The sequence below is a fragment of the Pagrus pagrus genome (genome assembly GCF_965226575.1).
Source record: "Pagrus pagrus genome assembly, chromosome: 7".
Lineage (NCBI taxonomy): Eukaryota > Metazoa > Chordata > Actinopteri > Spariformes > Sparidae > Pagrus > Pagrus pagrus.
The window spans coordinates 14,822,369-14,846,749 of record NC_140191.1 but is presented as its reverse complement, the minus strand read 5'-3'; the positions used below and the strand labels follow the sequence as shown (position 1 = coordinate 14,846,749).

Here is a 24,381-nt window from a genome sequence, read left to right as displayed (position 1 = left end):
AAACGCACGCACAGATTTGTTTGACACTTTAAAGGCGATTTTGTTGCCGGGGGGCTCACTCTCCCTTCCACCTATCCTCAGTGAACATACATTTCAATCTAGCTCACACTGAACTGGATTCTCAACAGGTTTAAAATGAAAACCTGAAATTGGGTACAGGTCAGAGGTCATACACTGAACCCAGGCGCCCTCTAGTGCTGGAACATTTACTGTCCTCTGCAGCAGTGCTGCACTGATGTGTCCACAGATGACATTACACTGATCATGTACGTGTATGATACCTAATTGTTGGCTGCATTTTGCTCTGATACAGTGACTCATTTGATTAGAAAGCAAATTATTTACCCACATTAGCACAACTATTCTTCAGGCTCCCGCAGGCTTGTGCACATTAGGATGCAACTTATTATGCTTCCTTAGAAAATGGACTCTTACATAATAAACTGCCCTTTTGAAGAATTCATTGACTGTGAGGGAGGACGTTTAATTAGCCAAAAGTCCAAAAGCATGTTCCCTCTATGTAAAATCAGTTAATTAAAGTATAAAAATAGAATCTGAAGCATGTAGCATGCTGTGTTTGATTTAATAGGACGTGAATCAGAGATGTGGAGACAGTAATGAATCTCTGCAGATGACGTTAACACACCGCCAGGTTTTATTTATGTCCTGCGTGGATAAAATCAAAGTTGATGAGAAATGTCCTTAAAGGAACAGTTCACCCAAAAATGAAAATGCATTATCATTTTTAGTTGTCATTATCTGGTGTAGTTGTCCCTACGCTGATGGACAGTCTGGTGAAGTTTTGTGATCCACAAAATTTTGGGGGGCGTCACAGCAAAATAGCATAGCAGCTGAAGAGGATGGTGACTTGTTTATTTATATATATATATATATATATATATATATCTTTTCACATCATTTGGGGATCTTCCGAAGACTTGGATTACACCAAGCGGGCTGTATGGAGCCATTTTAAGTTGTTTATTAACGTTATAAAACAAGTCCCTATCTACTTTTTAGGCGACTGCTGCGATGCTATTTTAAAGTGAAGCTCCAAGAATGTTTTTCAAACTTCCCCATTCCTACTGATAAATGAAAGGGCTCGTCAAGTGAGTTTAAGGACACGCTCTGATCTCTTTGCCTGAAAGCTGTTATCAGGTTTGGCTTTGCTGTGATCTCTGATGTCAAAATCCAGTGCCAGTAAAACCCCTGTTTGCTTATGAAACAGGATATACTCACACACGTCCTATTGTAAAAGAAAAGACTGTAATTCCTCACCTGTCACGCTCGTTGTAAAGATTGTTGTGTATGTGGGTGTGTGTGTGTTTGCGAGAGAGAATGAAAAGAGCAAGTCAACACTGACACTTGATATTCAGGTTCATTTTTGTTTATCTTTTTATTCAGTACATAAAGACATTTTTAATGATTAATAAATCATTGTTAATGTTTCACTTTTTGGGTGCATTTTACCAGTAAAACATCATAATACTAATAATGTACGTTCACACTTTCTTCACAGAAATTAATAAAGAAACTGCAATTAAACTGAAGGAATTCCAGCAAACATTAACAATATTTAGAAATACAAATGCAAAGTTTACGTTCTATTTACCTGAACATCTGACTTTTTTTTTTTTTTGAAGAGACACAACAAGGGTCAGAAGTCAATGCCAGACTCTGTAGGAATATGTCTGATATTTAGTTGACAGGATCAAGCACAAGAACAACCGAATATCAAACATATCACACAGCGCCTAGCCGTTCAGAGCCTCAGCAGAGTGGAAAAGCCTGTAACAGACAGGAGAAACAATGCAGTGAGAATAAACAAGGGAGTGACAGACATACCGCAAACATTAGAGTCAGTCTGCTCATTTCAGACTGAATGTAGGCCACAGATGATACAAGAGAACACATGAAAGGTGTATCAAATGGTGAGGAAGGACCTGAATGACGTGACAAGGCCTTGAGGGAGAGAGCCACTAACACAGGGAATCAAAGATCCTGTTGGCATTTGAGATCACATATCAGCAGCTCTATTTGCTTCAGGACAGGCAGGGTTGATGGCAAACAGTGGTGAGGCAGGATTCACAAAAAGAAACCTCCACACCTCCACTTAAACCCTCAAGTTACATGCAAATACAAACACAGAGGAGGATACTCACCAGTTCCCTTTATCCACACGCAGCGTCCCAGCGTCTCATCAGAAAAGATCTCGTTAAAAAGTGATGCAATGTGTGTGTGTGTGCTCTATGATCTGTGTGTATGAGTGAGTGAGCAACCCCTCGGTGGGCCAGCGTTTATATACAGAACGCTGTGAGTTTGGGGGGGACCACCTACACTCACTCTTTCACTCAGTGCCCCATCATGTAATTAGAGGCATATTGATCAGCTGCTGTGGCCTGCAGCTTTTCCTCCCCACATTAGCCTGATCAATAGATGTGATGTTCATCCTGCTGTGAGCTCCCTCTCGCACACACCAACACACACGACCGCACATGCAAAGTCAAATGACTTTCAGTTATTAGTTGGTTATTGCCTGTAGGGAGGACAAGCGTAAGACACATGATGGTCATCGCACTAAGTCACTAGTCGTATCCTGTTGCTAATATTTCCTCTAACAATTCAAAATGGATATCTAAAATGAATACCATTATAAAAATGAAATAAAGATGTATCAAATTGAAGGAAAACAGGTGTTCCCGGTGTCCTTAAATTTGAGGTTTCCAAAATGGAAGTCTGGCACAGTATCAGGAGATGTTATGGATACAGTGGATGCTGCAGCAATACACTTTTTTTGATAACTTACAACCCCAAAACTGACAAAGATCGATGGTCAAGCCTTGTGATATGGTTTTGATATTTGTTGGATTGTTTTTGGCAGCAGTGAAAAGTTACATGTACTCACTTAAGTACAATTTTAAAGGTACTGGCATGTTACTTCCACACTATAACTCAACTACATTTTAAAGGTCAAATATTAATATATTTGCTTTTTGTACCCCAAGGTAGTGCGACCCTTACAAAAATGTTGCATGTGAATTGGCTATTATCACATGTGAGGTTAAATTTTAACATGTGAAAAGAAAATAATGTCACATGTGAAATGGAGAAGTTATTGGCTGATTTCACAAATGAATGAATTTTTCCATGTGAAATTCACATTTTCACATGTGGATTAGAGTTTCTTCATGCGGAAACACAACTTGGCACATGAAATCAGATTAAATAAGCTTCTTCACAAGTGAAACCCACATTTTCACACACACGTGATTGTCCTTTTTCACATTTAGATTAGAATTTCCACATATAGAAAACTATTTATTAAATAAAATCCAAACCTGTTTTGTGTTTGTTTCGTACCTGTTAGATTGCTGGCCAACAGGAAAAGTCAGACTCTACAGTATCTTCAACCAGAAGGACATAAATATAAATATTCAGAAACTCAAATAAAAGTTTAAGAAAAAATCATTTTGAACGACAGTACCAGTTATAGACAATTACCAAATATCAGTCAAAGGGATATTGGGTTTTGCCAGTCAAAGCGACCTCTGGCTGTCAGGATGACCTCTGGTTGTAATGATGACTGGTGATGTTATTATCACTTGATCTGTGTGGAGTAGTGTGGGACTGTAACACGTGTTGACTTCACATCATCTGTCAAGCCTGATGGTTAATGAAGAACACAACACTTTCACCTCCAGGGGACTCAGGATTTTTGCTTTTAGTCAGCAAGAAGTAGATGCAGAATTATTGTTGCTGTAAAAAAAAAGTACATTGTATTAGAATACAGTACATGTACATAATGCAGAGAGACAGTCAGTATTTGGCTTAACAACGTCATCAGTGGCAGACTATTTGCTATTTTTAAAACAAAGGTACATAGCGCTCTATACCTCTGTACACACACACACACACACACGCACACACACACACACACACACACACACACACACACACACACATCAGATCAGACAGTACATTTCATGAACAGCAGCCCTCGCTCATGACATCAGTCAGACTGACTGTCCCCCCTCTGCTGTCTCTCTATCCTCTCCTGGTATGACGCCGACCTTGTGCGCCTACTGGGGCGGAATGATAGCCCTCTGATTGCCTAATTGTGAGCCTGGGGGGAGTATTTTAATCTCCAGCAGATGGAGGGCAGTGTGAGGCAAAGTGAGAGATGACAGGGTAATAGAAAGCAAAAATAAAAAAGGAACTATACAAGGATTAAAAAACTTAATCCTGGGCTGACCAACACACGTTTATGATTCAGCTGTAAGTCTTTTTAAAGTCCAGCCTCCTATTATGCTATTTGACTCACAGCTTCTTTAGACTCTATTCATCTGACATATCAATCAGATTTACTGATGCATTTTGACATCAATAATGCATGCATTAAAACATCTATATCTAATTTTACAATTTTAAAAACAGCAATGTTCAAGTATAGCCAAGTTACCATTTCACATGTGGTCAATGCAGGAAACATGCTGTACAGAAGACAAGAGAGGGGGGAAAAAGGACTTGCTCTTGATTAAAACATCATTACATGTATTTTTTTCATAACAAAATGACCTCAAACACAAACATTGTTAAAATAACACCAAAACATTGATCATACTTAATGTTGTTATTATTAAGAGCATGGAGGGAGTTGCACCTTATCTTTAAGAGGGTTATAAAAAGTAACTTCCTTTATTTATCACTTTACTCGATACAGTGCTTGAACTATACTTTATTTTGTTTACTTTATCCTCCATCCCCTCATCTCATGAAGCAACACATAATCCCTCTAGTTTCCTATTTGATCTTTTATTTAAATTTTATGTTATTTCAATTTGTTTTTTAACTCTTGTATTGATATTTTTCTCTTTGTTGAGGTCTGTGTTGGTAAATAAGAAAAAATACTATGCTTCCTTTTACTATTAGTTGGAAAACCAATAAAAGGGAATAATCATTAATCTCAGTTAAACAAATACAATGTAATGAATGTGGAGCCTTACAGAAGGGAAAAAAACACCACACCTGTCCAGCCAGATGAAGTTGGCTTTGAACATTAACTTCTCAACACTATGTTGTTTGATTTTTGTTGAAATATCCCAGGAGGATGAAAATATGTTAAACTAGCGACAAGAAACACTTTAAATCTGCTGTTCTAGCATCAGTCGATGAGTTAAAAGTGCATTTCAAAACGTTTTGTCTGATAAAGATTGCTCTGTATTGTAAGTATTTAAGTAGAAACAATGCAGCATGCAGTGAACAACTCAGGCATAACATTTTTATTCAAAACTCACACACCAACAGAAATACATGAGGAAGCTTTGAGCTGGAATAAAAACTGCACAGCCTGAGATAAACGTAGTGAGGTTTACAGAAAGTGACAGACAAAGGCTCTGTGATTCTGGGTTCACTGATTGGTCAGTGCTCTCCCCCCCCCCCTCTCTCTCTCTCACTCACACACACACACACACACACACACACACACACACACACACAAACCCTGAGGCAGGGTCACTAAGAAAAAGACAAGGTTAACAACGGTTATTCAATACCTATCTCTGTGTTTTCAGCGGTGGAGGTAGAGGAGTTATCTAACACAAGAGAAAAAACACACTTGAAGTAAACTAAAGGCCAAAAAGCGTAATGTACAGATGATGTGCAAGTAGGTGAAACTGAACAGAGGAGCACTTTGTGTCTCTCTCTTCCTGGTTCAGAGTAATGTTTTATTTCCAAGCGTCCCCAATTTACATGCATTCAAATAATGGTTTGCTTTTTAGGCCTTTATTGACAGACTGCGATGAGGATCAGCATGGAGTAGATCAGCATGCAGTAATAAAATGCAGATCTGCATTTTATTACTTTGCATTCATCATTATCTGTGTAACCAAACAGCAGTTATTTCACAACCATGTGTCCGTCAAGCCCCACACCCTGACTATTAAGTACAGTCAGGTTTGTTTTGTTGGGCGCATTCCAACATACTGATAGTGTTGAATTCTTTACTGGAGGAATAATGACGGGTGTGGGCGCAGTGATGGTGTGTACAAGATTGAGATAGCCTGCTACAGCTGATCCACACAGACACTCTGCAGAGACACAGTACAGCACTCTATGCAAAATATCACAGGAAACCATCAAAGAAGGCCTGAGGTACAGGTTATAATTTCTGTATTCACTGTATTGAAATTGAATGTTACTATAGCCTCAGTGTAATATTAAATTAACACAATGAAATAACAGGCAAAACAAATATTGCATTGGATTTGGTTGGCAGATATTCAACAGAACAAGACATCTAAAAACAAAAAAAGGGATCAGGACATCCCTTCTTCTGCCACTTTAAACAAGAAACTTAAATAAGTTACTTCAAAAAGAGGCCTTGGTGTGTCCTTTGAGTTATTCGTGTAAGCCATCAAACATTTTCACGTCAAGGACCAGTAAAGTGACACAAATTAGAGCATGGACCCCATCCGTTAAATGTTTTGCTTTTGGATGTTTTATTACAGAAAGCACCTGATGTGGTGCTTTTGATATACGCATTTTTTCCCTGATATTTCTGTGACAAGTACCATGACTTAAATGGGATTTGACATACTGGTTTGCAGTGATGGAAGGTAATTAAGAACACTTATTAAAGTAATGTACTTCAGCTCAACTCTAAGGAATTTGAACTTGAGTATTTCCAATTTATGATACATTACACGACTCACATCTAAGGGAAATATTGTACTTTTTACTCCACTGCTGTTATTGACTTTAGTTTTTTAAAGTCATTTTAGTACTTTATAGATTTAATTCTTATTTACTATGTCTTATTAATTTTCTCTATTTATATCTTGTTTATATCTGTAGTGTGATATTTCTATTAGAAGGAACGACTGCAATAAACAGCAACATTATTTCCCCCCTCGGGGATCAATCAAATATTTCTGATTCTGATTTTCTGGCTGTAGTTACTTTGCAGATTTACATAATATAATCACCCTAAAAAGATATAAAGCATTTTACAGATAAGCTACACAACTGCATATCTAACAATTAATATAATCTTCACAGTACTGTTTGTGAGTGCCTTTACTTTTGATACTGCGCTGATTATACTTCTGCACTTTTACTCAAGTTAAAATTTTATAATACCACATTTCTTCAAATGTAAAAGATGTATGTTGAATGGTCATGACAATTTATTAGAATATTTTTTATTCAAAGTTCAATTCTTGACAATATTACTGTATACATCCCCCACAACTTTGAGAACAAGAGTTGCTTTACAGCTGCGTATTTATTTGATTTGAGCCATAAATCCAAACTGAATTATGCCAGACAATCACAGTTGCTGAATACATGAAGCAGAGAAGCTTTCTTCTCACATTGACCTTCGGTAACAAAAGTGAGTGAACTCTTGACCCTAACAGCATATAATATTTGCATTGTGACAATCTGTTTATTACAAAGCATTTCTAACACATACCTTACAAAACATATCTTCGTTCTTCATCACATTGTTGCATAAAAAATAAATACCAGCTTGAAAAGGAATATGTTCATTAACATCCCAATGAACAGGTGCAAAACCTGAAGAGTCAAATGTTAGTTTCCTACTCGTACAACATGTGACAGCGACCCTTTCAAACAAAGTCCTGGACAGTGTTTTTGTTTAACAAATGAAGATTTGTAGAGAGCGTCTCTACTGAGGAGCCTCTGCCTTCGGCTCCTCTGGTTTCGGATCATCTGCTTTAGGTTCCTCTGGTTTCGGAGCATCCGCTTTAGGTTCCTCTGGTTTCGGAGCATCTGCTTTAGGTTCCTCTGGTTTCGGAGCATCCGCTTTAGGTTCCTCTGGTTTCGGAGCATCTGCTTTAGGTTCCTCTGGCTTCGGAGCCTCTGCCTTTGGCTCCTCTTTTTTTGGGGCCTCCACAGCTCCACACAAATTGCTTTAAGCAAACAGTAGAAAATGAGGTGAATGCATAGATAAAATCTTTGATGTTCAACACACTTTGCAGAAAACTATATTTTTTTAAAAGTCCAGTAAAGTAGTAATCTTACCCGATTTGGGAGCCTGCTTTCAAATGGTCACAGATTGAGCTCCGTGCTGCTAGCTGACTTTTCAGTGCATCCGCTTCTGTTTTCCAGTCGCTCTGCTGCTTCTCCGTTTCACCTGCAGGTATTATAAAATGACAAGGGGAAATGTAAGTGTTTCACCAACTAAAAGCTCAATGTTTTAGCCGGAAGAGAAATAAACTGAAATGTATTTGAACAAGTATATGTGCTTGATTGCTTTGTCTCTTCTCTCAATTACTGAATACCTGACACATGAGGCCCATAAATCTGCACCTACCTTTGAGATTATTGAGCTCTGACTCGACTGTTGCCAGCTCATCTTTGGCAGATTTCTGCAAGTGGAAGAGATAATCAGCAACACAAACCTGAGATCGTAGGAGAAAATCTAACATCCTGTATCCATACATCTTCAACTTTGATGCAGCAACTTCCTCCAAATAACATTTCTTTCATGGCATTAATCAGAGTTGCAAGATTATTTTTCCACCTCCTAAAATCTTGTTGATTCCTTTGACATTACCATTATCTATGTGCACTGGACGACTCTTTTTAGGGTGAGGTTTCATTAGATGATCTGGGGAACTGCGGTCAATGAAGGGCAGTAAATGGGAAGAGAGCGACCGATAGGTATGTAAATGCAGATTACTGGAAAAAAACCACACAGAGCTACAGTGTGATACATTTCTGACTTGCTCCTCAGCCGTGTGATTGTTGGCCACAGCAGAAGAACATTTGCTCTGGTGATGCACATTTCTTATGCATTTGTATACGTTTTTAAAATGTGAGCGAAAACAACATATTTCAGCACAGGAACAGTCGCACCCAGAGACGGGAGGGGATGGACTATATTTCTCGATTATAATATGCATTTTTTTTCTGAAAGAATAACATATCGAGCACCACTGAGAAAAGGATTGGGTAGGGGGGGAAAGGAAATTAGCGTGTGACCCCATAAAGGTGAAGGCCTACCAGCAGAGGCTGTAGATTTACATCATTTAAGCAATAGATGGTTTACAAATCACATGACAATGGAAGAAAATCTGGATTATTGACAGTTTGCTCATGCCTGCAGGCCTTTAGTCAGTCCTGCTCTGACAGTGGAAGAAAGGCCTGGCAGGTGCTGATGATGTGCTCATCCTGAACAAGTGAAACAGGTTATGTGTGTTGTGTTTGGCTCAAGCACAGACAGAGATTACATCGCGCAGAACATCCCAGTGGCTATGAAAAGGCAAGTGCTGCCATTTTAAAAAGGTTATAAAGTAATTCAGCGTTTCTTGATTACCAATGTTTACCGCCCTCTCATGTCTTCCAGCTGTGCAGTTATATCACATGGTTTCCTCTCTCTCATTTCTGCTCACCTTGGCTCCCTCGCAGGTGTCCAAGTTGGCCTTAAACGCGTCTGTTTTGGCCCGGAAATCGTTCGCGTCTTTCTCCAGGTCCGCCTGATCGGCCTGGGCCGTCTTCAGCAGGTTCTGCGTCTCTGCCAGCTCCCGCACATACTCTCCCAGCACATCGTTGGTCACCCGCAGCTTGATATTCTCAAAGCCGTCCTTTTTGTACTCTTTGTCGGACACCTTTTTCCGGATTTTCAAGACACCCAACAAAGCCACAGACAGGACTAAAGACAACGGGAGGATCACCTGCACCTTCATGCTTTACGCGAGCTGTGAGCCTTCTTTGCGGAGGAAACGCGTCCTTGGTGAGGTCTGGTTCTTCTACAGGTGTCACAGCACAGCCTCCCTCACTTCCATGTGAGAGTCGGAGTCAGCAGGAGTGCACAGCCGCCCTGGTTACACCTCTCTGCCGAAGGGATCAAACATGGAGGCTGTCTTACCTGCGCGTCTGGATTGGGCACATGCTCAGGTGTGTTGGGTTGAGAGCAGCGGAGAAGACACGCCCTGTTCTGCTCTGTTTTGTGTGCCTTCTGACAGACAGGTTGACCCTGTTATGTCCTGCTTGCCTTCATCAAACACACCAATTATGAAGGTAGATAAACAGGAGGCTACGTGTCAAATCTGTGTTGATAGACAGGACAGATGTGTGGTGGTCACTTCACTTGAACCAGCATTTTCCATGGTAACAGGATGCTAATCCTCTTTCCTATAGTGATCCACCTAGTTTATCATTCAGTCATGAAGATCTAGGTTAGCGACTTTATAGAGTGAGTACCACTAATACTGTGTCAGCATTCACACTAATAGTCAAGTGTGAAGAAATCACAATGGATGGTTGAAACATGTATTACTCTGCACCATTCTATTGAATATGCACCTATCAATTGAATCACCGTATTGTGATAACATAAAGTGAAACGTAACCACAGATTTAAGAATGAACTCATGTAACCATGAGGCACAGTCAGGTGCAGCTGTGAGGGGAAAAATACCCATGTCAGCAGAGTTGAGGAAGAATAAGGATTGGATGACACCATTAGGCCATGGGAGGACACTCACAGTTTTTGGGCCTAAAAGAAGACACCTACTGTTGAAGATCAGGTCAGTTGTTCATGGACTTCGTCTCTGTATGATCTCATGCTCTTACTGCCGGCAATAAAAGCTCTACTACACTCAGCTTTGAGGATTCCTGGTGATTTCTGACTTTTGAAACTTTGAAAAACCTTTTGAACAAACAAGAAACGAGAGAAGTCTTTATACGACAGTAGATGACGTATTCAGATATTCCTCATGAGCAAAAGTAGCAGTACATCACAGTTAAAGCAAAGTAACATTATAGCATCATTTACAAGATGAATTTTAAAGTACTTGTAATGCAGAATGGCCCCTTTCAGAGTATTATATTGTTATATACTTTGTTTCTTTGAAATAATAATAATATTATTTATGATGCATTAAAGTAAGCAGCATATTAATGATGTTGGTACTTTATATACAGTTAATTTGTTTTATATTATGTATCATTATCATTATTCTGTATGTAAAATTCCGACGTGTAATGTAACTATAGCTCTCAAATAAATGCAATGGAGTAAATGCAGGGAAGCTTCAGCAACATAACAATGACGCACATCCTTGAAGGTGTGCCTGCAGAGACCATAAGCAGGAGTCACAGGTGGCAACAGGTGGCAACAGGTGGATCGTCCCGCCCAACTTGTTGAGCAGGTGGGGCAGCTTTCAAGTGCAGTGGGCACACACCGTCTCACCTGCAGAGCGCTGGAGAGGTAGCCTACACCTGGAATGAGCAACAAGTGACCGGCAGCAGTCTCCACCAGTTGGCCCCGTCGTCCTCCACCTCAACCACGATGAAGATCGTCGTTATTTTAACCGGCGTGAGTTTGGCCGTGACGATCGTGATGATCTCCCAGGCCTTGCGCCAGGAGTATAACCTGCATCACCTGAAAACCCGCATGTCGGAGAGCTCGGCGAGCATCAGGCAGAAGGAGGAAGCCATCGTGACAACAAAGAACAAAATGATTGACCTGAAGGCGACGCTGGGGGCTCTCAGCACCCAGATGACCGACCTGAAGAAGCAAAAGACAGATGATAAAACTCGAGGAGAGGAACTCGAGAAAAGTCTGCAGACCTGTAACGCTGAAAAGGTAAGGGACGGTGTTTGTTCTGCTGCACATTCACTCGAGACTGTGTGAACTCTGCATGTCAGGATCAACGTATCAAAATATCAGGTTTATGTATTAAGTGTACCTTTATCCTCCTAACTCATTCATCCAATTGCTGACAAATACTTCCACCTGTGCCCTGAATAGACAGATGCTGAGAAGAAGAAGCCAGAGATCACAGAGGCTATAAATAAACTCAAAGGTAAGGCAGCCTTTTGTTCCACCTGTCAGCTCTGGGCAGATAGTAAAAGTGTAGCCAAAACTGATCCACATAGGAGAATGTGACGAGCTCATTTATTTAACACACCAACCAGGCTTTTGATTGGCCTTTTTAAAATACAAATGATAAATTGGAGCTGCTGAGACGTCTCACACGTCAATACAGGCCACGAAGAACCCACACAACAAGATGTCCTGGAAGAACTTCCTTGTATTCTATTCAAACATGTGGACAGTGTTGTAAAAGTACCCCAGATTCATACTAAAGTACCGATATGGGTCAACTTATTACTTGCCTGCCTGATTTTCAGATATTCAACAATTTTCTGATCATTGAAAAATGTGATTTTTAAATTTTTTTTTTTTATCTGATTACCGATTAACATTTATTTCAAAATGTGCTACTTTGGCTCTGATGCAGCATGCAATCTGAAAAGTAGCTAAAAATTTATTTTAAAGAAATCAGTCTGAATTATTTGACTGCTGCTTCTTAAATCTGAATCTTTTCTGGTTTCTTTAAACTCAATATCTTTGGGCCGTTGTAAACAAAAGAAGCCATTCAGGGACTTCGCCCTGGGCTTTGGGAAACACCGGCCAACATGTTTCACCATTTTATAGACCAAACCACTAATCGATTAATTAATCGACAATGTAAATAATCATTAGTTGAAGCCCTTAAAGTTACAGCAACTGTAAACAAGTTGTCAACTAAATATATTGTAATAAGTAAAAAGTAGCAGACATTAGTTGCCTCCAAAATGTATTGGCGTGGAAATATACCAAAGTACCAGAAAATGGAAATACTCAAGTAAAAGAGGCCTACATGTACCTCAAATTTGTACTTAACGGGTAATTCCACCAGTTTTACACATTAAAGTGTGTTTACGGTCTTGGGGAGTAATACTGCATATGTGAAAAAAGTAGTATAACGCCTTTTGTGGGTCCAGAGGAAGCTGCATGTAATCTGATAAATTGCCTCCAGTGATGTCACTCAGTTGCTCAAGTTGCATTTTGGGTAATGTAGGCAGCAGGTTTTTAAAAAGTACACTGCACTCCTATAACACTGTTGGACTCATTATGGACAGTTGAACACTAATGATCAAACTTGATACAGCAGAAAGAGAGATATTGCCTGTTTTATTTTTAATGCATTCTTCTTCCTTTTTACATATGCAGTACGTATGCAGTAGTACATGTGTAAAATTAGTTGAATTACTCTTTAACTACAGTACTTCACTAAATGCACTTAGTTATATTCCATCACTACCTGTGGAACTAGATGTGACAGCTCTTACCTACAAGGCTCCAGGCAGACTGCTCTTAGCTCAACCCAGAATGACGGCAGTTCACATGGGTACACTTTGTCCATTCTTCTTGTGACATTCGGCACGAGTTTAAAAAGGAAGATTTGTGTCCATGTACATGCATCTCAAGGATTACATTTACTCACTAGTCACTAGTTCACAAACTGATTGTTAATTAATATATAATCCAATAAACTCTCTGACTCTTTCACGGACGGAAAATATCTTTAAAAATAAAAATAGCTTTTATTGCCTAAACCAAACCACAAAGTAGATGCAAAACCTGGATGCTGGTGTGACCGCTAAGGACTTTGTACACTTGCCATCCACCCCAATCACCTCCCTCTGACTCCAGAGTTCATAAATGTAATATTTCACTATTTTTTTTTTTTTTTTTAATATTTAACCATGTAGATAAATCCTGTAGATTACATGTTTTGACAATTTCACAAATTGCTGTGATTGTTGCTTTGTTTCAGTCTCTAACCTGCTCATAGCTACAGTGATGTATATAAGTCTGAGTCCAGCAAAAGTAGTAGCTACCATTATCATTTTAACGACTTAATAATTGACAATGCCTTTATTTGTTTTCAACCTAAAATCAATCCTTTAAATGTTGTTAAATTATTTACATTCTCATTCTGTACATGCTCGGGAATAACATTTGTTTCCCTCTGTCATTTCCTCAGCTGATCACGAGGAGGCTCAGAGAACCGCTGAGAACGACATTCGGAGCTTGAAACAACAGATTTTGGATCGAGACAAAGCTATTTGTGCCTTTGCAGATACGACCAAGGAGGAAGCACAGTAAGATTTGAAATGCCTACCTGCATCCTCAGAAAAAGAGCAGTCAAATCCATTATATCCTCACATCATCCATTATTACAGAACAGAGACACACAATAAAGTAATGGCTGCAAAAGTAAAGACTTAAAGCAGACTTATTACATCCAGACTTTGCACACTAATTAACATTTTTTTTCTCTTCACTTTGCAGGAAACTGTGTGGCATCTCTGGGGCTCCACAATAAAAGTCATCTCAGAAACACTCAACATTGACTGTGAGCTTTTATGAAGAAAAGCCAAACCTTTCATACAAGGCTATGTTTTATAATATTCCTGATGTGGTAACAGCTCTGCTAGTTCTCTAAAGTAAAAAGTATGTTTTTAAAAAAAGATTTAAAAAAAAAAACGTTGATGAATGGCTCAGGCATAGGGAGTGGGTAAATGTTACGTAGTTTTATTTAATTTTGTAATGTGATGATGTTGGTTGGTCAGATCTCATTTGGTCTTTTTTTAATTATTTTGCTTTATTGATAGGACAGCTTCAGAAAGATGACAGGAAACAGGGTGAGAGGGAAGGGGGGTGACACGCAGCAAAGGGCCCAGGCCGGACTCAAACCCCGGGCCGAGGCCTCTGTACATGGGACGCCTGCTCTACCAACTGAGCTAATGGGCACCCCCTCATTCTGTGTTTTGTCTGTAAAACACACTGCTGCTTGTAATTACAGCCTTCACAAATAAATACGCTGACTCATGCATAGTTGTTATCAAAGATAGCTTTGCCTGATTGAACCGGTAAAACCACATTGCGTTGCACCTGACCCAACCTGCCTGAAGCGTTTACAGTATGTAAATGTCGCCCTCCGCCCTAATGAAGCCTGACTGACTACCAGCATCTAGGAAAGTACATGGGCTTCTGTTTAATGTCAAAGATCTTGTGTGTGGAGGAATCTGTTCACCGATGTGCGTGGAACAATAAGCTTGAAAAAATCCACGTCCCATCCAAGGGTGTGGAAAAGTTCAGTCCATAACTGACATCATTTAAACCGAGCTAGAAAATGTTTAATAATTTCTGACAAAGTACATTCTTCTATGTCATGTATTCATCAGAAATCAAATGATGATAAAAAACAGTTGAGTGGCATGTTCCTCTACCTCCCCCTAGTGCAGAACCAAGGATTAAGATTGAAGGTCTCACTGCATTTTTCAGTCATGATTAAGAGCTACTTAGCATGCATAGTTTATCTCCCATTTCCTGTTCTACCTCTTCAGTCTGTCTGCTTTGCATCGGAGCCGTCAAAGTTTGTCTTCAGCATGTTAGCAAACACCAGATACTGTTCTGGAGGATGGTATGACAAAGTTGAAGTCTCCTGAATAGGCGTAACAGAGAGACGTCTGGTTGAATCTGTCTCGGTCAATTTATCACCTCTTCCAATGCACTAAAGTTAACTTCAATGCTGTTGAGTGAAATGTTGTCTAATTGTGAACGAATTTAGTGTTACAACAAGTGCAATGAGCAATCAGGTTTTATTCAAAGGATCACATTTGGAGAAGGGTTTATAAAATGATGCAATACCTGTGAATAATTTGTATATCTTAAGACTGCTTGCATTGAATAATTTTTTAAACTTTCGTGTTTCTTGTGCATAAACTAAGATTCTATTACAATAAGAATAATGGCAGCTCTTTACTGCATGGTTTGTCCTTTGTTGTAGTATATTTTAATGTTATGGAAATTGCTATGAAATTCTGCATTATGTCATCCTAATATCCTCTCTTACATCTGGGAAATAATCTTTTTGCATGCCTGATCTGATCCATTCCCGCAGTATTTAAACATCTGCAAAATGGTCTGTAAATAGAGTTTTGATGGTTTTGTTTGAGTGTGAATTCATAAAACATGAAAGTTGTGGTCACTGAATGCATTTTGTGTCAAAGCAATGAAAAGTGTCCCACAGTTTAGTACACATTGACTGTGTTGCTGAGATTGTTTGAAAAATGAACTAAATTCTTATCAATTCATGCTACCCCCCAAAATCTAAAATCTTTTTTTAAAAGAAAAAAAAAAGTCCACAAATGTGTGTTTATATTTAGTGCAGTAAACTTACAAACACTCCTCAGATCATATTTGATATCAGGTCCCCTGAATTGAAAATACTTTTGTACACAGTCTGGAGTTTGATTGTGTTTTAAACATTATTGTATGACACTTTTGAATATCAAAAATTAGTCCTCATATTTAACAACATTTTTGGATCACTCTAGCTGTATTAATGCATATTGCATACATTTTGGCAAAGGTGTTTTTTTTTCTTTTAAATTTTAGCTTCAGCTCATATTATGTCTATAATACACTGTATATTGGAGACAGACAGCTAAAACTACCATTAAAACTGTTTTTCAACCCACCATGATTACAGCATAATTCCACGGCTTTCATTCTGTGGTCCTTGATTAATTTAATTTTTTATTTAAATTATTATTTTTATTTTATTTTATTTTATTTTCACTAGTTAGGGCACTTTGGCCCATACATGGTATTTTCCTTGGGTCCTATAGGGTGCTTTGCCTCTTAATAAAACTTAACCCTCATGCAACTGATAAAAGACCATATTTAGTACAAAAAAATGTTCCATGTCAAAAATGAAGAGAAATACTACATTTTTTGTACTAAATGTGAGTAAGATATTTTTTAAATCAGTTGCATGAGGGTTAATATATATGTATATATATATATATATATATATATATATGCACAATCAGGTATGGAACCGCCACAACTGACTGGAAAATGTTAAGCAATATTATGGTGTGCCCCGCAGCCAATCACAGTGCAGGGAGTAAGTCATGTGACCTCGATGACGCTGTACTGGAAAACCTCGTGCCGGAAGTTGACACATCTCTGATCAGGTCTGATGACACACGAAAGTCACCGGTGAAACAAGAGCAGTGTGTCTAAACAGGGCGTATTTTTATTTTCTTGGACTAACACAAACATGTGTTAAACATGCGTACTCGACATTATAAAGCAGCTCGTTCTTTATTACAACGTTAGTGCTCTCAAGGTGTTAGCTAACGTTAGCTAGCTAAAGCTACACCTGCTAACAGCTGTTACACCATCAGCCTACTCCCTCAAAACACAGGAAGCTCTGTGAGAGACAGAGAAAGGTTTCCCTCCATTCTCGTCAGCTGAAGCAGTGTACAGATGGCAAGGAGCCTCGGTAGATTATTTAATGGCTTTCAACGCCTCGGCTTTCTCTCTCCCATGAAGGCTCACCTCAGCCGGCCGTCTGCTACAAGCGTGGCAGTCAGGAGCACCCTTGTACGGAGCATGGTGGTAGGTACTGTTTGGAAGAAAGTGCTTGAAATGACTGGATGATCTGTTTGAATAGAGTTTCATCTGCCATGTAAACTAGTTCTCCTTTCAACCCTTCCAGACTTTTCTCTAGTTAGCCTGTGATACAGTGTAAAGCACTGGGGTTGTCAAGGGGAACTGAAAATATAACTCAAGTCTATATTGTCAAAAAATGTCAAAATGTTCATTTAAAGCCATGTAGAATTAGTCTGTTAACATGTATTTTATAAATGGGCCTATATCTATGATGGAAACCACTGAATATGTCAGTTTATATTGTTATTATATTCTTATTCATATGCACTGAGTGGTCACTTTATTTGGCACCCTGTAAAGAGAGCTGTTGATCTAACCATGTTTATTACTGGGGATGTAGTTTGTGGTGTTGTTGTTGAACTGGACTGTATTATATCTAGAGGTGTTTCTGATGTTTTGCCCACTGCATCTACAAACATGAAGCGGAAGAATATTTAAAATGTATTTTAATATAATGCAGTCCAGCAGTAACACCACTGTAAGTGACAACCTCAGAAGCATATAGTGACATTGATATCTCTCTGACAGCATGATGAACAACAGATCACTCTCTGGTCTGTCGCTTTTGACTGAAAGACTGTATTTATTACAGTTCTAGCATAGATAGAAAACAAGAAAACAAGGTCATAATGAGGGGAGAGAACATATCTCAAGAGATTTAGACACCTCAAGGTCCTCTAATCTTTATGACTGGACAGTCTGAACCTTCTCTGGTGTTAAAGGAGCGCTATGTAGTTTTTTCCATAACTGAATAAACAAGATGTTCTCAGAGGAAAATAAGGTCCCCAGAACAAAGTTTGAAGCTAGAAAGGTGGCAGGGTCCACCACATATAAACAAACAGTATGAAATTGAGTTGTCATTTAACATCGGTTTGTTTATTCAGTTTATTCAGTTTATTCAGTCATGAAAATGAAGAGCTTGATTATTTAGTTGTTTTTTTTAGGCATTAAAATCACTCAATGAAGATCTTTCTCGTCCGAATAAAACACACTGTTACCCTTCATTTACACAATTTATTAAGAAATTGAATTCAAATGTATAATTGGGTGAGCCTAGATTATGTGCATAGGCACCTAAAAGAAAAAGTTAGAAACACCAGTGCAACCACTATACAAATATAGTCTGGAGCCCTGTAAAAAGCCTTTTTCATCCCACTTCAAATAACTTAATGGGTGATACAACATTTCCCTGCACAGCTGGCGCTGCCATCACCCTTTTCCTCCAAGCCCCGGGACTTCAGCCTGCCTAACTCCTCGTGGGGCTCAGAAATGAAGCGGCTATACGAGCATTATAACAGCCAGTGTGAGGTGGAGACGGAGGGAGGAGAGAAACAGGAAGGGCCGTGGAGGAAACTGCCGAGCTACAATCGCCTCCTCAAGTATGCTACAGGTAAAAGTGCAGACTGTGAATGGGATGTTTGTCTTTCTGTGTTTTTGTTGTGTTCATGAAATTGAGTAGGCGTAGTGATGGTGCTTCAGTTTTGGAAGTGATTAATGGATTGAGCTCTTAGGGTTGAACTGCTCTGTTTTTGTCTTTGCTCTTTTGACAAAATATAATTTATCATATATTATATTGATATATCATAATTATGTTCTGGGACATAGTTTGGTCATGACATATTACCTGTTTTTTAATAATGTATAACTTGTACTAGTTTTTATAATTTTTTGTGAACTTGTCAGACTTTTGATCAACTATTTCATTATTTTTTTGTAATAACAATGTACACAATGGCAGTGGGACATATGCTGGGGGTTGTTCTAGTGAAGAGCCTACAGAGAATTTATCAGCCGAACTTGATGCTGTACGACCCCTGCTTGCACCTGTATTATGTTTTTCTTGTATTTCCTGGGATGCTCTGTTAGCTGCTGACAGTTCTTTTGTGTGCTTTTTCCATCAGGTGGAGTGTATCTTAGTAAGATAATCCAGTCAAAAGCTCGTCTTTTTACCAGGAACATCAGAGATGCGGGAGCAGCATTTGAGTATGTTTTGTTTGTTAACAGTGAGGAGAAGAAGTGTGTGTGCATCTTCCAGGCTGGACATCTATTGGAGGGGCCGCCAGGGTGAGATAACTGTTGATGTAGTACAACTTTGTGCATGTGCTTGTTGTATTTTAAAATATTTTATTCCACTAAAGGCAAAAATTCCAACAAATGAATAAATCTTGGAATCTAAATTTTGGATTTGATGTCTTGTGTGTGTTGCCAGACATGTCCACGGGGGGGCAATAGCTACCATGATTGATACTGTGACAGGAACTCACGCAACAATACTCTCTGGACCTGTAATGACTGCCAACCTCAACATCAGCTACCGCAGGTACACAAAGAAAATATTTTGATAGACTTTAAACAGTTGATTTGTTGTGGAAATAGAGTGTTTTTTTGTTATGTAGTCCAGCAGATTTAATGTTGATTGCTTTGATAAAATATTAGCCAAAATGTAAAAGCTGCTTTATAATTTCTTAGCCTGTAGATAGACATTGGTTTTCTGTAGGTTTTGTCCATTACACCCTCTGGTATATACTATATCCTGTTGTTAATTTTATCATCTGATCTCGGTGTTAGGAGCAGGCGGGGTCTGTGTGTCTGTGTAACCTCATTTGTTTCAGTAGAACGTTGTGCCATGTGCAGGGTGTATGTGTTCATATGAGGCATTTCATTAGAAGTCAAATAAGTGTCAACCACCTCTGGGTTGGTTTAGTGTGCATTTACAGTGATTGAACACACAAATGAAATATCCAATTCAGTGATCTGTGTAGTTTTTACACTGCTGTTTGACTCACAAAATCAGCATAAATGTACTGAATGCCAGATGTTCACAGATATCAAAAAAAACTATAATAATGATGCCAAATTGTACGACTATCATCATCCACAGTCAGTTTGCCCTGACTAACACTTGTCTTGTCCACAGCCCCATCCCACTGGGAAGCACAGTGCTGCTTGAATCCACTCTGGATAAGAAGGAAGGCAGAAAAACATTTATTACATGTAAAGTGACCAACACCGACGGCTCCAAAGTCCACACAGAAACAACAGGTAACACACATCTCATGAATGATGGCCATGATGTCTGATGGAGCGTGTGGTTGGTCACGTCTCTGCTCCGCTGTATTGTCACTGTCCTGTTTCTTTTTGTGCAGCACTGTTCGTGTCAATCAACATCGGCCACTTACTACTGGGAGGCTGACACAAACGCACCAGTCTAACACCAGCTAACACTGTCAGCGTGCCGAGACCACAAAGTGTGTGTGTGTGTTTGAGCGCCTGCGTGACTGTCTCATATATTTGCATTGTTTTTGGGGGAATGTGTATTTAAGAGGGAACTTTTCCTAATACAACATTGTTGATCTTTTATTATATCCTAGTATTCATGAATCTCATTGCTGACCTCCGTTATAACTGACAAAGTGTACAGGTTGATGAAGTACCTTTACTCAACTACCTCTTGTTAGTATCCCTAACACATCAACAGTACATATCTAAACATTATTTATTGAGCTTAATGTTAAAGTTTTATTTATTTAAGTTCAACAGTGTTGATGGTTTTATAGATATAATACTTGGACCTTTTTAAGTGAGGTTATTGCTCAAAATGTACTGTACATTAATATTTTGTTTTCTCTAATAAAGCCTTACTGATTGGTATTGTATAAATTATACAAACCCTGTGTTTTATTTATTTGTCATCAAGTGAAATTGTTTGCAACAGGGAACTTTGTCTTCCTTTTTTGGTTAATATACTGAGGGTTATGCTTCAGACCTTTCCACAAAGAAATTGCTGAATCTTAAATTAGATGGATCCAAGAATTGCACCTTCATTCAAAAAATGAAGTTGAGTTTCTCTTTGTATTATAAGGAAACATTAAAGTTTCTTAAATATTGAACATAGAGCAGTGTCGATTTTAGTAAGTAAGCACTCTGAACTATAGTTATAAACTTTTTTAGTCAGTCCTTTGATCAGACTTGATAGTTTACCTGTCAATATAACTAGCAGCATATGTAGTAGATGTTATTAGGAATAATTGTCAGTTACTGAAATTGCTATATTTAATAAAAGTTAAGATCTGTGCAAAAAATTAAGCAATTAGAAACATTTGCTCAAGAAATGTGTAAGTGTATGTAATGTTTTTTTGTCTCCAATGCAGGATGTATTGATTTTATGTTTATTGTGTTCATTTTTGATAAACTGATGCAAGATGCAAGAGATTCATTGAAAGAGATGCATCTTTTGTTCCACCAGCTAAAAAAACAGAGTTTAATGCTTCATTCTAACACATTTTAATTTGATTTTCATGTAAAGGTTGTTAACTAACTATTTGAGTATGTGGGATGAATTTGCATGCCATGAGAATATCTTGACTTAAAATGGCAGAACAAGGAGTTAAAACCCAAAATCATCATGCTACAGTAGCAATTTCATGTCGTTGGCAGGCTGGTTTGTCACTCTGACACAAGTTTCTACTGTCAGACATAGGCATGCCACAAAATGCCATAAAAAGTAACACTGTCCACATCACAGAGATCTGCGCTGCTCTGGCAGCTACTGCAAGACATGATGCTAAAAATATGACAACTGAAAGCAACAAGAGCACCATTTTGGGTTCTACAAACACTGTACTGACTGTTGAGGACAGCATTGCTTTTGATTTTTACATCTGCATGTGAATGTAACAACACAAAGCTGTTGTTGGTGTAACATTTATAATGTTTACATTGTGTGTGACATGTTGGGGGGAGGGAAAAAAAGACCTCGCTGCTTTAGACAACTGGCAGTTTGGGAACAAATGTGGAATATGTGTGTTTAAATCTTGTTTCAGTCTGAATCTCAAACAGAAAAATACCTTGCGCATCTATAACATAAGACAGGTGTGTAGGAGAGGGATGAGAAGATCAACTCCCGCAGACTGTCTAATGTGCTGAAACGCATTTATTGGCGACTTTTAGGTGCTAGACCGTCAGGCAAATAGTTTGTTCAAGAGAGAGGCCATCTTAAATAGGGAGTGGCTGCGAGCCTGCAACCACATCACAATCAACAAATGAGATTTAGAGAAATAACAAACATCAACTTCCTCACTGAGAGCGAACATACCATGGTTACATGAAGCTAGAGAACCAAAACTTATATAAATTGTAAATTCATGTTTGATAGACGCTGAAGGTCCCAAAGGCTAAACTACAGTCAACAACTTCACCTTAAGTGTCCACTGAACATGAATATCTGAATTAATTTATAGTATTTTGCTTCTCTAGCTTCATGAAACCATATGGTATGTTTACTCTCAGTTAGGAGGTTGATGTCCATTATTTATCTAGATTCTGTTTATTTAAAATCGTAGTTAAAGTGTTTTTGTAATCTCACCATTTCTAATTATATTTTGTCAGAATGCTACTCAGCAGCCGACAAGAACCAGGTGTTGATACGTACGTTTTACTAGCAACTAAGAGCAAAGGCCACTTGCTCTTAATTTTTCCACAAGTCGTCAAGATCACTGAGCTGCACTTCCAGCAGTGACGTCTAATGTTGATGTTTATTAAAAAAAAAAGACATGGCAATTACATTTACTGGATTCAAGCTAGATGTAAAACAAAAAAAGATCTTAAAATATATCAGATGTCTTATTAATGTTTGCTGTCACTGCTCGTTATATCAGTGACTTCTTTCTAATAAAATCCTCTGATGTATTTGAGACAGATTAAAATGTTCTCTGGCATTTCTCTGAATAATCACTGAAATTCATGTGACAGTTACAGAGTAAATTCTTCTTGCATCCACTTTTAAATACAGATGCTGCTGAGTGAGTTTTTTTTTTTTATTTCTCAGTAAATTATTAGCTATGACCCTGCATGCCTGTGACTGCACTTAACTGGAGCTCTCACACAGTTTGGTCTGGTGTGTGGTTTCTGAGTGTGGGCTCATCACAGTACATGCCTGGTGGTCTCCTGAGGGCCCCTCACATGTTTAACCTCAGTTAAGTGCAGGTGGAAATGCAACTAGTGCCTAAAACGTGTGTGCGTGTGTGTGGTGGATGCAGGACGAGGAAGCGGGTGGGGGGTGGAGGCAGTGGGGAGGCAGTGGGGGCAGTTGTTTTCAAGTTTCAGTTAAAACTGCCTGCAACAACCCCTGTCCACTGTCGCACTGCCAGAACTGATTTCACTGAAGATATCAGCGTGAAAGCTCAACTTCCACTGGAAAGGCTTAATCGCTGACTTCACTCGTAATCTTTCCTGCTACAAGTGTCTGTTAGTGACTTTACAATGAACACTTATCTTTCTGTCTTGACATTAATATTGCTGTGGATCAATTTCTTTAACAAAATAGGCCTCGTGTCTACTTCTGAAACAGTTATCGATTGTTTACTTTAGAATTGCAAATATCAATCAAGTAAAAGTACTAAAGGTAATGTAAGTAAATGCATAAATGTGTAAGCAGTATTTTAATTCAAACTACCTTGTACCTCATATTTTAAAGGGCAACTTCACCAGTTTTGAACTTTAAAGTGTGTTAACCGGTCTTGAGGAGTACTACTGATATGTGAAAATAAAGAAGTATAAAGTCTTTTGTTGCTCCAGAGGAAGCTGCATGTTATCTGATAAATTGCCCCCAGTGATTTCACTCAGTGGCTAAGTGGCATTGTGGGTAATGTAAGCACCAGGTTCTGAAAAGCAGTCGACTGGTCTAACATTGCACTCCTACAACACTGTTGGACTCATTGTGGACAGTTTAAAGGTGTAATACGTAAGAACTGACCACCTATTGAATTTATATTCTCAACAAATATGGGCAGCATATCACCAGAGTGGCTAACTGCTGCTGACTGTCTTCTGTATATGACTGTAGCTACTGTTAGCTTGTTAGCTCAGTTAGCCATGCAGCTAGCTGGAGAGTTGGTTTTGACGCCACTAGCACTGGGAAAAATACATTTTCAGGCCCAGCACTTGCTGGTTAGCATGCTAACTTCAGTATACATATCTCTGCAACACGATTTGTCATAACGTCAAAACTGTTATTTCATATTCTGTTGATAATTTTGGTTAATTTTGGTAAA

At 38.7% G+C, this 24,381-nt stretch overlaps 3 protein-coding genes across 3 annotated transcripts; 2 read left to right on the top strand and 1 right to left on the bottom strand.

Annotated features, from left to right (window-relative positions):
* Positions 1-7,180: 7,180 nt before the first annotated feature.
* Positions 7,181-10,554, bottom strand: LOC311259282 (uncharacterized protein). The gene is made up of 4 exons (XM_084356336.1): positions 9,417-10,554; positions 8,336-8,390; positions 8,044-8,155; positions 7,181-7,931 (listed from the first exon to the last, which is right to left on the bottom strand). The coding sequence occupies exons 1-4, from the start codon at positions 9,708-9,710 to the stop codon at positions 7,688-7,690; spliced, it is 705 nt and encodes a 234-aa protein (XP_084212462.1). The 5' UTR covers positions 9,711-10,554; the 3' UTR covers positions 7,181-7,687.
* Positions 10,555-11,123: 569 nt separating this feature from the next.
* Positions 11,124-14,208, top strand: LOC311259521 (uncharacterized protein). The gene is made up of 4 exons (XM_084356741.1): positions 11,124-11,614; positions 11,780-11,834; positions 13,845-13,962; positions 14,153-14,208. Exons 1-4 carry the CDS (start codon positions 11,318-11,320, stop codon positions 14,184-14,186), a joined length of 504 nt encoding a protein of 167 aa, XP_084212867.1. The 5' UTR covers positions 11,124-11,317; the 3' UTR covers positions 14,187-14,208.
* A 2,620-nt stretch (positions 14,209-16,828) lies between these two features.
* them4 (thioesterase superfamily member 4) lies at positions 16,829-21,011 on the top strand. Its single transcript, XM_084357404.1, has 6 exons — positions 16,829-17,275; positions 18,527-18,719; positions 19,231-19,393; positions 19,539-19,649; positions 20,247-20,371; positions 20,476-21,011. The coding sequence occupies exons 1-6, from the start codon at positions 17,144-17,146 to the stop codon at positions 20,520-20,522; spliced, it is 771 nt and encodes a 256-aa protein (XP_084213530.1). The 5' UTR covers positions 16,829-17,143; the 3' UTR covers positions 20,523-21,011.
* The last annotated feature ends 3,370 nt before the right edge of the window (positions 21,012-24,381 follow it).